Below are 15,824 nucleotides of genomic sequence, written 5' to 3'. Positions count from 1 at the left end.
CTCCAGACTGAAGGAGACTAAAGAGACAGGACAACTAAACACAGTATGTGGTTACTGTATGGGAGTTTGAACAGTACATAGTAGTAATGTATCAGTATTAATTTCCTGATGGTGACAGTTATGTTAAGATTGTATAGGTGAATGTCCTTGTTTGGTGAAAATACAGTGATGTGTTTTAGTGAAATGGGTCACTGTATACCAATTTACTCTCAATGGCTTAAGGAAAAACCTCTGAAACAGACTTCTCTACATTTAAGATTTAAAACAATTTTTCTAATGTGTAGTATTAAAAATGCCTCAAATGTATTACAGAAAAACAAAAGCATGCCTCCCCCTTTCCACTCTATCCAATTTTACTTTTCTTCATAGCAATTGTCAGTAAAATTTATATACATGTGATAGTCGATCTTCTCCACTGAAAAGTAAGCTCAAGAGCAAGAACTAAGTTTTTCTCACTCTATCTCAGTGCCTAGACTAGCGGTAAGTACATAGTATTCTTATTTATGCAGTGAATAAATTTGTAGTCTTACTAAGGTTTAAATAAAATCATTTCAGCAATCTCCTGCCAACAAAACACACATACATTACTCACCTATTAAGCCAGGAACTTCATTCTTAGATACCCAAAAGACAATGAAAACAAAGTACACACAGACTTATCGATGAATATTCATAGCCGCATTGTTCATCACAGACAAAAACTGGAAATACTCTAAATGTTCACAATCTGAAATGTCAATCCAATTAAAGCAACAAGGTACTAATCCTGGCAACAATATGGATGAATCTTTAAACATTCATTATAAGTGAAGAAATGACCAGATATAAAAAACTTCATCTTGCAATGATGCCATTTTTATGAAAATTCTATAAACAATAAAACAGAAAGCAGATCAGGGTTGCCTGTAGGTGGGGGTGGGAGTAAGAAATTAAACAAGAGGGAACTTTTTGGAATGACAGAAATGTTCTCAAACTGGGTTGTGGAAAATGGTTGGGCAACTTTGTAAAATTTACTAAAAATATCACTGAATTGAAAACTTTAAATTTTATGAATTTTATGTCTATATAGCTATTTAAAGAGAGAAAAACAGAAACAAGCTCCTTTTCCTTACTGCCTGCGGGTGGAGGTGGGTGTAAGAAATTGTATAGCCATTTACTCTCAAGTTTTTTTTAAAAAATCAGCATCTATAGAGGGGCGAGCAAGGCTTCACTCCACACAGGGAAGATGAGCATTTTAAAAGAGCTTATTAACTCAAATTAAGGTCCAGGCAACAAAATGGGAGAACTTCGTAAGTGGTAGGAGCTGCAGTCTTCATATTCTGTCAATTTGCCTGCCCCCCTCAAGTTGGCCTTAAAAGGAATTCTCAAAATTTGCATTGAACTCATACATCAGCACCTGGGCATAGTAGCAGAAACCCATCAATACTAGTAATTAAAATAATGATGCAGGAGCGCAGAGGTTAAAGACAGTGCTATCAAGCTATCTCCAACCACTGCCAGCCACTGAAGCACAAGTTCTATCCCCAGCCAGCCAGAAAGCTACCCCACTTGGCACAGCAGACCTCTCCTGCCTCGCCCACCGCTCCCCTCAGTAGTGTATTTCAGTAGATCTGCCTGTTCTGCTCCCCACTCTCTCTGGTGAATCCTCTGACCCCCCCCATACCTCTGACTTATACCCCAGTTCTTGCATGCATAAATAAATCTTTTTTTAAAAAAAGATGCAAAGTAGAGAACAAAATTTACATTTATGTAGAGAATCCTGACTGGCTAAGAAAAAAGATTAATTTTCTTGGTTATAATGTTCCACCATCTTTTTATGTCAATCAAAAGTTTTATTTCTTACAACAGAATATGATTCTTATAAAGGAGAGAGAATTATGGTTTCAAGATCACTAAAATTATTTTAGCGGACATATTTAAGAAAAAAGAAATATAATCTGCTTACTATATAACTGCTCAAAGGTGTTTTCTGGTGTCCCCAGTTGCTATTCAACTTGAGAGAGATGGGAGGTGGGAGATTGTTTTGTCTTAAAATTAAAATATCTGGTTGTGCCAGAATGTGGAAGAATAGAGAAAAAGCTAAAATTGAGGGTATGTAGTAAGTTGTAGAAGGTTTGAGGGGAAGTGAATTTTATTTGCCTTGATTTATAAAACCTGCAAATAATGGGTTTGAAAAGAAACAATGATATGTGTTGGAAATTTAACTGTATTGCATTATTTAATCAATTTATTCACATAATAAAAAAGATTAATTAATACTAAAGCTTGCTTTCATGTGGCCACACAGGCCATTTCAGTAAAATTGTCAACACTGTAATACTAAACTAAGCCAGTATCTTCATAGAAATTTAATATTGTTGTTTCTGTTGTTTTTCTAATATTTATGGCAAAGCTTCCCGGAAATCTAAATTCAAGTACAAATTTGGTAGCCTGTCATTTGGCTGATGCAAGGAAATTTTGTGGAACCTCAGTAGAGCTCCTGAGACACTCCACAAGTTTTCTCCCTTTCCTCTGGGAAAAGCTGTTAGATAAATTTGTTCGATTTGGTTTACCTAGTAAAGTAAAACTGGAAGGGAAGCATTGTCACTTGGGAAAATGGTAAAACTTTGGCATGTACAAAAATGTTAACATTGGTTTTCTAAAACAAAATCTTTCAATACCTAATATATATGTAAATTGTCAATAATTATTGTTGCCTTGCAATATTATATACTTCAATGGTTTAATGTCTGCAGGACTTGTTTCTACACAAAATAAGAAGAAAAGGCCTCAATTAATTCAAAATGATAAACTTTTGAGAGTAAAAATTTTTCTACAAAGGACTGTATAAACTGTTGAAAATACACCTTATTTTTACTGTTTTGTTTGGCATAACATTGAAAATGTTTTTACGTTTTGCCTTGATTCAACAAAATTTTCTTGTTTTGACTGACCAGACTCTACAGCAATGTTATATATATATATATATATATATTTTTTTTTTTTTTTCTTTTTCTAGCAGAGCTAACCTTTTGTGTGGCTTTGAGTACAATTCTTCCAGGGAGTTAACATAGAGCTAAACTAAAATGTGGAGAAACTACTGCTTTGTTCATAGGGTTCCAAGAGACCTCTGAAAATGATGAGGAAGCTTGCCTTCATTGGCAGGACTAAATAACCCGTTTCCCTGGACAGAAAGCTCTGTCATGAAGCCTGAACTCTTTCGTCTTTTCACTGCCTTTGATGATGTACACTTCAAACAACCTGGACAGGACACCGCTAAGATCCCAGTGCGTGCCTGCGTTGGATACCCCTTTGCTCTGCTCCTGGGAAATGCTTCATCCACACGTATCCAATCCCATGGGAACTCTTATTCTGTCCAATGTTCCGGTTGTGTGGTTACTAATTGTATTACCCCCTCTCTTGCTCGTCTATATCCTGTGGTGGTCTTGCTCAAAAGACCCCCCTATGTTATGTTACCTGTTGATTTACATGATATGCCTTGGTATGATAATACTGCCATGCAAATCTTGGATGAGGTGCATGCTCTTCTTCGTCCTAAACGTTTTATTGTTGCTCTTATTCTTGGTATTGCTGCATTAATTTCCTTAGTTACCTCTTTAGCTGCTTCCTCTGTTGCTTTAATTCAGGAAGCTAAGACAGCTTCTTTTGTGAATGACCTTACCAAAAATGTGTCCATGGCGCTCTCTACACAGCGGGACATTGACTACAAGTTGGAAAGAAAGTTAAATGCTCTGGAAGAAATTGTTATTGCTATTGGCGATGAGGTTCAACTCCTCAAACAACAACTGTCTACTCGATGCCATGCTCAGTTTCGTTTCATTTGCGTTACGCCTCTGCGTTATAACTCTTCCTTACATTGGAATCTTACCAAACATCACCTATTGGGTATCTGGCGTAACAATGACCTTTCTCATGACCTCTCGTCTCTCCAATCTGAAATTTCTGCTGTTAGTAAATCTCATCTGGATACTTCAGTCTCTTCCTTTGCCCATTCTCTAGCTTCTACTCTCCAATCTTTGACTCCTACTCACTGGTATCATCTTGTTCTTTCCTTCATTGCTCTTTCCCTACTTGTCCTTCTCCTTTGTCTTTTAACTCCCCTCTGTGTCCGCTCACTTCACAGGTCAATCTACCGCCTTCAACGTGACATGTACGCCTACCAACTCCGTTCTAAAAAAAAACAAAGGAGGACCTGCTGCACCTCCCCCTGCAGTGACCCTTAGGGCTAATGGCTTGCGCCACGGTCCCTAGGTCCGGCTGGGCAACCAGCGCGCAGGCGGAGAACAGCAAAACCCCCTGAAGATATACTTGCTGCACCTCCTCCTGCAGTGACCTCTAGGAATCCCTAGGTCCGGCTGGACAACCAGCGCGCAGGAGGAGAACAGCAAAAACCGCCTGAAGACATAGATAAGACGGAAGCTTGTTGAAAGATAACGACCACCAGGAGCCACTACAGGAATGCTGTCCGCACGGAAACTTATCTCACCTTCTCTAGACCCACAAACTTTATTCTAATACAACTGTCTCTCTAAAATCTTTTCTCTTTCTCTGTTTAAAAGGTCATTGGTTTGCCGATTAAAAAAGAACATACGAAATCTAATAACTAGGCTGATTCAAATGAAACGTTACTAAACTCTGTGTATTAATTGAACTGCTAGCTTAATAATTTCTCCGTTGTATACTTAGCCTTGTTTGTATTAATCTAAATGATAAAAATATTACATTGTGAAAAGTAAAATTCACCCGTGTTAATTATTAGTAATAGTGAGTAGTTAAAACAAAAAGTAATCATATAAAACAAAAAGAAAAATTAATAGCCTAACTACTTAGGAATGCGCCTGGGTCCAGATGTAAATCACTGCCCTGTCAATGATAAGCTAAACCTATAAGCAAGCTGATTTCTTCACTGATGTTCGCCATTCCTATGCTTTTAGAAAACATATATATACTGGTCACCAACTCAAATAAAATTACATTCAGATTTTCACTCTTGAAGTGTGTCTGTTTGTCATTTCTTTAACCGAATCCCTGACCACCCTGCGCAGTCTCTCAACCCTGAGACGGCCTCATCGCTCACTGCTGTGCTGGTCCGCGGCAATAAATGAGTGCCAAATCCTGTCAAAAGTTTTCTCTGCACCTATTGATACATGATTTTTATCTTTTCTTTTGTTGATATAACATATTGCCTTGATTTACGGATATCAAACCATCCTTGTAAATAAAACCTACTTGATCATAACATATAATCTTTGTGATACATTGTTGAATTTAATTTACTAGAATTTTATAAATACTCAGAATCCCTAATCAGTATTCATCAAGGATGAAGTCTAATTTTCTTGCGCTGTTTTTGTCTGACTTTGGTATTAGGGTAGTGCTGGCATCATAAAATGTATGAAGGAGGATTCCCTGCTTCTTGGATTTTTAGAAATAATTTGAGCAAGATGGGTATTTTCTTTAAAGATTTAATAGAATTTCCTTGAAATGCCATCTGGCCCTGGGCTTCTGTTTTGGGGGGAGTTTTTTTTATTGCTATTTCAATATCTATGATTATGATCAATTTATTCAACAATTCTATTTCTTCCTAGTTTAACCCTGGAAAACTGTATTGGTCTAAAAACCTGTCCATCTCTTCGAGATTATCAAATTTATTGCTATAGTTGTTCAGAGTAATCTCTTTTGATTCTTTGTATTTATATGCCATTGTGGAAATTTCCCCTTTCACTTCAAATTCTTTTTATTAATATTCTCCCTCCCTTCCCAGTCTGTGAGCCTCACTAGAGGTTTATCAATTTTATCTTCTTGAAGAACCACCTCTTAGTTTCACTGATCTTTTGTATGGTCCTTATGATTTCTATTTATTTCCCACTCTTATTTTTATTATTTCCTTCCTTGTACTAACTTTGGGTCTTGTTTGTTCCTCTTTTTTCAAGTTGCTCTAGGTGTAATATTAAGTTGTTTATTTGGGATTTTTCTTGCTTCCTAAGGTAGACCTGTATTGCAATTATCTTCCCTCTTAAGATCATTTTTCCAGTATCCCATAAATTTTGATAGCTTGTTGGCTCATTTGTATTATCCTTGAGATATTTTTATTTCTCTTGATCTTCTCTTCAATCCAAAAGGTAATAAACAACATATTGTTTACTTGCCATGTGATGTTTTTCCAGTGTGTTTTTTTTTAATATAGCTGAAATCTGGCTTCATGGCATTTTCAAAAAGAATACTTGGTATGATTCCAATCTTTGCAGTGTTATTGACAACTGTCTTGTATCCCAACATATGTTTTTTCTTGAAAATGTTCCATGTGCACTTAAAAAGAATTGTGCATGCAATGTTTTTTTGGGTGGAGTGTTCTGTAATTATCTATTAAGTCTATTAGCTCTATCTCCTCATCCAAAGTTATATTTTCCTTATTTATTCACTTGTTCATCTATTCATTATTGTGGAATATTAAAATCCCCCAGTTATCGGGTTGTTGCTAATATCTCTCTTTAGTTCTGGTCTATTTTCTATTTCCTGATTCCAACCATACCTGAAACTCTAACTGCACTCCCTACCTCTGTAGTATAATGAGAAAGATGCCTGGATCTTAATCACAAATTCCTCGATTTTTACAATCCATTTTCAACAAGATAGTGCCTGAAACATTCCACCACCTTACCCTACCTTTCTCTTAGTTCCAAGTTATTCTTTGGGTACCTGCCTAACCACCACTCTAAGTAATCCTCCAAGAACTACCTCTCAAAATATCTCACGTCCACCTTTTATAATCTCTGGTAGCACTCTGTGCCTCATCATACTCAGTAAATGTCATTATTTTCCTGTTGGACTATAAACATCAAAGAGTAAAATCCACATCTGTTCACCATTTTTTTCTTATTATTTTTTAAATTTATATCTTTTATATCATTGTGTATTCCCCATAAAATTCCCACCACCAATTCACCTGTGAACCATCACAAGAGTCCCTTGTTCTCTTCTCTCTTGTTCTGATCCCTTTTCCTCCCCCTCTCTTGCAAAATGGCTATGATTTATGGTTGCCTGCAAATTTTGCTGTTTTTTTTTTTTTATTAGTTAGTTATTTTTCCCTGATCCCATATTTGGTTCCCCTATATTTCTCCTATAAGTGAAACTGTCCAATATTTTTCTTTTTCTTTCTGGCTTATTTCTCTGAGTATGATCCCTTCTAACTCCATTCATACTGCTGTGAATTGCATGAGTTTATCTTTTTGGATTGCACCACTCTGATCCTCCTATGTAGAACATAGGTCAGGTAAACCCTTAGTAATATTACTGAATGAATGAAAATCAACAACTATTGGAATATAGAAATCAAAACTATAATCTTGACAAAACCTAAGAGCTTTGACCCTAACCTTCCTTCACCTCTTCCAGGTATCCATTGTTTTCTCTGCCACTTTCTCACTTGGCACAAGTCAGCTATGGAAATCATATTTTATACTTGATGCAGATGAATTCAAGAATCCAGGCTACATGAAACATGTTTCCAGGTAGCTTGGTTGTAACAGCAATTTAAACAAAAAGTCATAAGTTTTGGTATTCAGATAAATCTCAGTTCTGCTATATATTTATTGGCTGTACAAGATGCCTGAGACCTGGTTTTCTTATTTGTAAAGTGAAAAGATAATGTCTCTAATATCAGGTTGAAAATGATTTAGAAACCACAGCACATAAAGCAAGGCAGGCCTGCATCTACCGTTAGTCAGTTGGTAATGGCATAACCTATCCAGACACCCCCAACACCCCTATACCCACTTTCCAATTCCTATTTGCTATGGGTTCAGAACCCAGAGCATACCTTAAGGCTGAAAATCTGAGCAGGACTTTGGAGAACATCTCTCCTTTCAGTTCCAAGAAGTAAAACAGCAAAGTGAAATAAAGGGGAGAAAAAGCATCTCAGGGTTATTAGTGAGGTGGATGAGTGGGTGGAGTAGGTTGGAGGCAGGATATTTGTTGGGGAATCAGAGAGGTTTTTTAATAAGTAGATACATCAATGGGAGCAAGATGAGAAATAGTTACAGGTGGTTCCTGGGAAAACTCAGCTTACAGAAGCTTCTAGTAAGTATCTTTATAAATATTTGAATTTGAGAACATACAAGTTAAATACATGGGAATGGCATATCAGTTGTAACTAACCACCAGGAGTACATTATTAGAGTGGTTATTTATATAAAAATTATTTTGATCTATATTTTACTTGCACTTAATACTCTGTTCAGAAACAGTGGATTTTCTATTGCTCATAAAAGCTAGCTTCCTCACATCTCTAAGCTCAAAACACACAAGATTTCTTTATTAATGTTAAATTGTTAACAAGCAAAACTTAGAATTTGAATTCAGGTACAGAGGTTGACAGTAGTATATACACAGTTGGTACAAATACCCAGCAGAATTTCAAGGAAAGAGGGAGTGCTATTAACAGAGCATAATAAGGGAAAGTTTATGGAAATAAGCCTTAGAGGAAGGTAAGAGTTGACCAGGTTTCAGTGTTTCTTGAGCTGGAGGAGCATATAACTGGTATCTTAACAGAACAATTCTCCACTGGAGGATGATCCCAGCAGTGCAGGTTTTGCCCCCACATACACACAGGTCAGTAGTACTCTCCAATCAATGTTAACAACCAGAAAACAAAACAAAACAAAACAACCTACATATATTTAAAAATACCCCTGGAGAGGGGATTTAAAAAATATTATCTATGGAGTACCTCTAGATAAGCAGAAAGGAGATTAGGCAGAAAATAGAAAAAAAGATGGTGAACCAACTCATAAAATTTGATGAGGAACTAGCAAAAGAGGGCCATTCTTTAATGACTTTCACCTACAAAATCAAGTCCAATCGCCTTAGTAAATAATACGCTCAATTCCAGCTACCTGCCTAAGGCACCTTATGATCTGCCATAAGGTGATCTTCATACCCTGTGCCTTTGCATGTTCACTTTCTTCTACCTAGAATGCACTTCTCAAGGCAAATGTCTAATCATCAACACCCAGTATAAAAGATTGTAAAGCCATACGAAGATAGCCCCACAAGACAGCTCCTGCATAGCTTTGGGAGCGTGTTTGTATTAATTATCAATGCCCAACTCCATCTCACTATTTGGACTAAGTGCTGCTAAAGGGCAAGGACTATGTACATCCTGGCATGTAATAGATGTTCACCAAATGACTTCTGAGAAAATGACCTTGCATGAAAGGTTTTAAAAAGGCCAAAAAAGGGATAGACACAAAAGCAGATAACACGTATTTTCTGCTATTAAAACTCTACCAGACAAACCGGGAAGCTTTATCACTTCCTAGCCATGTGTCCTTGGGCAAGTTAACTAACCTGCCTCAAGTTTCCTCACTAATTTATAAGGTAACGAATCACTTTTGGTTATGAGCATTAATTGATGTATGCAAAACAAAAACAAAATGCTAAACAGATGGTTGTTCTACTAGTCTGTCATAATCACAAAAATCTAGGTGGGACAGGATTTGTACCATGAGGGAAGTGATCACAATAAAATTTTGGTTGGAACAATCTGCCTTTTTAAGAGAATTTAAAGTCAAGTCCAATAGGTCATCTTCAAACCATATTGTTTGCCCTCCATAGCATTCAACAGCAATTCCTTAATGACTACCTCTCTCCCTTGGTTCCTTAAATAATGCACACTCCCACCATCTGATCTCCCGGACCATGCTTCCTCTCTCCTCTTCTGTAACATGAATGTCTGCTGACATTCTTTTGGCTCAATTCTCAAATTTTTCTCATTTTGTTCACTCTGGGGACTTCGGTTAGTTTATCTGTGGAGATGATCCTATAGCCTCTCAGTCACATTCAGAGTGTTGAAAACTCAATGTAGGGGGCCTCCCCAGTGGCGCAGCAGTTGAGCGCTGGGTTGCAAAGCTGCCAGCAGCTTCTGCAGCGCCTGTTCAATCCCTGGCTGCTCCCCGGCCACCGGAGGAGGGTCCCGCATGGCGCGCAGACCTCTCCTGCTGCCCGCTGCTCCCCTCAGCAGGGTACTTCGATCCTTCTACCTGCTCTGCTCCCCGCTCTGGCTCTGGTGAATTCTCTCACCCTCCCGTACGTCTGACTGTACCCAATGCTTGTATAAATAAATAAATAAATCTTTAAAAAAAAAAAAAAAAAAAAACCTCAATGTAGAGCCTCCCCTAATGGCGCAGGCGGTTGAGCGCCATGCTGTGAAGCTGTCCGAAGCCTCTGCAGCACCAGTTCAATCCCAGCCAGCCAGCGAGGGTCACACATGGCGCGGCAGACCTCTCCTGTCTTGCCCGCTGCTCCCCTCAGCAGTGTGTTTCAGTCAGTCTGCCTGTTCTGTTCCCCGCTCTGTCTCTGGTGAATCCTCTCATCCTCCTGCTCATCTGGTCTGTACCCCAGACTTGTATAAATCAATCAATCAATCTATCTTAAAAAAAAAAAAAAATCAATGTATCCAAAATATTGATAGATCATTCTTGTCTTAGTTAATAAACTAAGACTCAAGAATACAACTTTGATTTCTCCTTATATTATCTTTTATTCTTTTTTCTTGATTTATATATTCTCAATCCTCAGCTTCCTCTTATTTTGCCCACCTCTTAAAACTATTTGCCAATAACTTCTTTGGTCTTTATGGTCTACTTCAGTGGTTCTTAATTTCTCTGGAATAATGAATTCCTCTGAAAATCTACTGAATGCCATGGATTATTCACTAAAAAGATGAAGATATACAACATTGGCATTCCAATACCAACACTGGTATTTGTATAGTTAATCCCAAGATTTTCAGATGGGGAGTCTGGGAGGACAGTGGTGCTATTATTACCTAAGAGAAGGTAATAGCAGTTTCACCTAGCCAGTAATTACCTCAAGTAAGAATCTTTGTTCTTCAAAGCAAGACAACTACTTACACAAAGTTTTATCTCCAGCTTCTACTGCTCTTATAAATTTCAAGATGCTTTCTGGATATATCTTAATGGCCTACAGGCATCAAAAATTTAAAGTCCAAACCAGAGCTCACTACTTTTCCCTAATCAACCTGCTTTGTCTACAGTATTCCTTCTCTAAGGTAATGGCACCACCATCATCCCAGACTCCCCGGCTTAAAGTCCTGGGATTAACTATACCAATACCAAATCAATCACCAAACCCTGTTTCATAAGTCACTCTCAAATCCAAATTCAACCTACCACTTTCAGCATCTGCCTTTAAGATCTCATCATCTGGGGTTGGGAGTCAGTTGGATCCCATGAGCACATGGTACTACAGAGTGAAGATTTAAATCCAAGGTCATGGAAAACAGCTGAAGTTCATTGCTAATACTGTGATGGTGCAGGAAGGGAACACTGAAGGTGCTTGCAGGACCCTGAAGAGCCTCCTCCTCATAGATGAACTCACTTAGGACATTTATTGACAGTGGTACTATGAGAAGCACTGCCACCAGAGACAGAGGGAAAGCTATAAAACCCGTTGGCTACCTACAATATGGAAATAAGCTTATAAGATCAACTTCTTGATTTGAAAGAATAGGGCAGATCCATGGCCTGGCTGTACAGACCTGTGAATAGGAGGCCCAGAATAAAACCCTTATCCAGTGCATCTCCCTCTTTACTTACACCAACCCCATTTTCTCTTACCTCCCTACAATAAACTCAGTCATTTTAAAATTCACTAGTTTGCCACTCAAGTATTCTTCCAGAACTAGATTCCACAACACAAACTGTCACTTGCACCTATTATCTGTCTACCAAATGCACATCCACTCTTAAAGGTGCAACACAAACCCCACTCTTCATCTTTATATCCTCCACATAATGACTAGAAAAGAGAAGGCAAAATTCCTAATGAACTGATTCACGAAATGAAAGCAACAGAAAATCTTCAACCCTCTGGAAGCATTGTCTTTAAAAATATCATTATTCAAATAGTAGCATTTCAACTAAGATGATCTCTATAAACCCAACAATGTCAACATTTGTTAAATGACAATAATGTGCAATAAAGATTAATTTCTTACTAGGATACACCAGAATTCTAATTCAATTATATTTACATTTTACTTAGAAAGGAAAATCACTGTAAGAGAACTTAGCATTTCATCTGGTGGAAACTTAGGTGAAATAAGTCTGTAGCAACGATAGAAATAAATTACGAGATCTAAATGACCTTCAGACTAGTAAAAATTTTACCAGATAGGAAAAAAAAGATCTTTTGGTTGCAATGTCCTAAGCCGAAAGAATTTTTCAGTCCATATTTTAGAAGTTAATTTTTTTTTTTTAAGGTAAGAAAATGTGAGGGAAAATTCTGAGCCTCTCATAATGAGATATGTTTACCTACCAGCTGGTGCAATCACAAGATGTATAACAGTAATGATGCTGGGGGCCAGTACTTTCAGTTACTTACTAGGGTCTTATTTCTTTTAATTCTGACCTAATTTAACTTCTCTTTTGGTTCCTTAGCCTCTGAACTCATGTTAATTTTCATAGTTATATAATGGGAAGCCTTTTGCTCCAAAAGATAATGAAAATATTCAAGATTCAACTTGTCTTTTTTAAATAAGAACATGAACTAACTAGTCCTTCACCACGCTAAGACACTTGGTAAAATACGCCCTCTATGGCATTTCTAAAATTATGATCATTCAAATTTGAAAATGTTTCTGAAATAGACTTGCTTCTAACACAGTAACATGGTAAAATTCTAAGATTGTTGATAATCTTACTCAAGAAAAAGAGTGTAATGGAGAAGTGCTGCAGCATTTGAAATAAGATCTAACTCTACAATCTTAAATCTGACCTTAGGAATTGGCTTCACTTCAAGATACTCTCACCTGAAAAAAAGATACCACCTTACCTCCTTTAAGATGGTTGTTCAAATAAAATAGTGAACCTAGCGCAGTAACTGCCACAAGTGTTCAATAAATAGTAGTTTGCTTCCTTCATTCTACACAAAAGACACAAGATTTAGGTGTAAGGGAGTGTACACATCCACAAGACTTTATCGGCATAAAACACTCCAGGCTAGTTTGTTCAAACAAAAACAATACCATCACCCTCATTCCACGAACATTTCTGAGGGATCTGGATCAAGATGAGCGATCTTGTGATTCTTCAAGAACTCCATCAAGGCTGCACACATACTGACCACTAACATTAACAAGAAAAGGACATAGGAATTGTGCTAAAATGTCTGGATGCATTTATGTTGGTAAGAGAATTCAACAAAGAAAAAGTCAAATTTAGTTCCAACTCCGAACGACTCAACTAAACCAAGAGAACGATGCTGACTTGTCTTCTTGAAAAGCTAACAGTACGATATTAAATCCATTTTAAAAACTTGAAGATTGGGATATTCCACAACCAACACTGGTGTGTCACTAACACTGTTTAAAAAGCCTGCGCAGAAGAGCAACATTAGCACCACGATTGATATTTAATGGAAGCCTCGTTGGAGGAAAACAAGGAAGACGGAAGAAAAATTTATTATTTTGGTGTTCCCATGCCAAGGAGAACCGCTTTCAAGACTACATTCTCCATCACTACCACCACCAACAACCTTCGGAAGGAATTCCCGGTTTTACAATCGGCAGACAAAAAGGCCAGGACCCTAGTGAACTGGGGAGGCGGGGGCCGTCTGGTCCCTTCTCAGGGACCCAGAAAGTAAAATCCGCGCAGCCCATTTGGGGGGATCTAGGGTTCGCCCGGGGTGGGAGTCCCAGCCTCTGCACACCCCGCCCCGCATCTTCCAGGGGCAGGAGAGGGCGGGCCTAGGAAGCACTGCGAATACCCAAACCGCGACCCGCCCGCGGTCCCGCCCGTGGCCCCTTCTGCTGCCGGGTCCCGGGTCCGAGTCGCAGCAGCGGGGCAGGCTGAGGCGCCGACGAGGCCGCGGTTACGGTCGCTGCGGCCCCGGGCGGTGGGCCGGCGGGCGGGCGCCGCCCAGCCGAGCGTGGCGCGGACACTCACCACACCATGCCGTAGGCGCCCTCGCCGATGTACGAAAGGTTGGTGTAGCGCGGCCCCACGTCGAACACCTGCCCGCGGACCATCTCCGGGCCCGCGCCCGCCGCCGCCGCTGCCGCCATGTTGGCTGCCAGACCGCCGCCGCCGCCGCCGCGCCGGCCTCTCCCCTCCGCGGCCGCCGCTCGGCCCACGCCGCGCTTCCCGGAGGGACCGCGCCGCCGCGGATGCAGCCGCCGCCGCTGGCCGGGAAGGAAGCCGGACCGCTAGGAGCAAGAGAGCTGAAGCACCCTCGGCCGCCCGGACAGACGCCTGCCTGCCTGCCTGCCTGACTGACGGGCGGGCCGGCGGGCGGAGGGCGGGGCGCGCTCCGAGGAGGGCGCCGGGGCGGGGCCAGCAAGCGTACACACGGATTGGCTCCCTGCGGCCTGGGGGCGGGGCCGCGCGGGCCAGCGGAAGCGGTGAGCTCAAGGAGGCGGCTGCGGTGGCCTCGAGGCGCCGCCCCCCCGGCAGGCGAGGCGCAGTCCGGCGCGGTCACGTGCGCTCGCTGGGGAGGCGGCGTGAGAGGCGGCTCTTAAGATGCTGAAGGACGTCGAGGTGTCAGGACAACCCACAAGACTGAGCCTGAGAAACGGCCGGGGGCACGGAGAGCCCAGCAGCCGCTTCCTTACTCAGCCAGAGAGCGACGCGGCGCAGCGAGTGGAGATTGACGACCTGTGTGAGTCCGTGGCCCACACACAACCTCAGAGCCCCGGGACTAGGTCAGAAACTGAAAGGCACGACTGAGACCGAGGAAGATTTGCGTCCTGAGAGTGTGAACACAAAGGTTCAGACCAAAAAGTAGAGAGTCTGATAAGAGCCAGGAACCTGAAAGAGGTTGGTTCAACAAGTGTTTCCTAACAGAAATTACATTCTAGGGGGAAAAGATAGACAAAGTATGCTTGTGTGCATGTGTATGTAGGTATGTATGTGCACTCTGAAGAAATGTAAAGGGGAGTAAGGGGTTCGAGAGTGGGTGTAGGAATACATTAAACCCAGATTAAACAGATGATTGAAATTTAAATATAATGCATACTGAAAATATAAATGCAGAGGTAGAAATGCTATAATCAAAACATCAAGATCTAGAGAAAATGAGACAAATACACTGAGGCTCAGAAATAGTGACAAACAAAAAGTTGAAAAATAACAACCCAACCGGAATCCTGAAGTAGGTGCGTAGTTAAGACTCTGAGACAGATAATGATCCAGCCAGAACTTCTGAACCATTTCACATGCCATCTCTGGAGGGAGAGGAAAGATGGCGGAAAGCCCTGCTTCCTGATTGTCTAACACTGTGGTCTTGAAAACCTTCTAGACTTCCAAGTATCAGTAAATATCAAATGGTCAGTCTCAAAAGGAAATAAGCAAATGATTTTTGAAACAAGTGGAACGAACATAAAGAAAATAAAGAAAATAAAGAAAAATCAGCCCTTTATGAAGAAAGAAGAAAACCCTTCCCTCATTTTCCCTTCAGTTTTTGATGGGAGGAAATTTTGGAAACATTTTTGTTACTTATAGCATAATGAAATTTGGGTGAGATGTTAAGAGGGAGATAATAGTCACGAATGACTTTTACTCCTACTCTGCCGTATGTAACACTAGAGTTCATCTCCCCTGCTTTCTTCAGAGGATGGCTCTTTACTGTAGACAGTCCTATGATCTGAATGTGAGCTTTCAGTTTATAAAGATGATCTTATCTAAGAATACACCATCTTTTACTCAGGATAATTCTTCGTTATATTCAGTTTGGTTCCTACAGTTTGCTGGGTATCAGCATTGGCTCAAGAATGCTGTTACTATTTATTCTGTATTGATGAAAAT

The 15,824-nt window shown here is 40.0% G+C and overlaps 1 protein-coding gene across 2 annotated transcripts in view; it reads right to left on the bottom strand.

Annotated features, from left to right (window-relative positions):
- Positions 1-14,326, bottom strand: part of MAPK1 (mitogen-activated protein kinase 1) — a 113,513-nt gene extending 99,187 nt beyond the window's left edge. The window contains exon 1 of one of the 2 annotated variants that reach the window (XM_037497293.2): positions 13,968-14,326. In XM_037497293.2, coding sequence (XP_037353190.1) covers positions 13,968-14,086 — 119 coding nt within the window. In that variant the 5' untranslated portion in view covers positions 14,087-14,326. The remainder of the gene's footprint in view (positions 1-13,967) is intronic. The other variant, XM_054690529.1, reaches the window with a different exon arrangement.
- Positions 14,327-15,824: the final 1,498 nt, after the last annotated feature.

This window comes from Talpa occidentalis, unplaced genomic scaffold (assembly GCF_014898055.3).
Source record: "Talpa occidentalis isolate TD23 unplaced genomic scaffold, MPIMG_talOcc4v2.1 talOcc4.8, whole genome shotgun sequence".
NCBI lineage: Eukaryota > Metazoa > Chordata > Mammalia > Eulipotyphla > Talpidae > Talpa > Talpa occidentalis.
The sequence above is the reverse complement of the archived record's forward strand: the minus strand, read 5'-3'. Positions and strand labels throughout refer to the sequence as shown.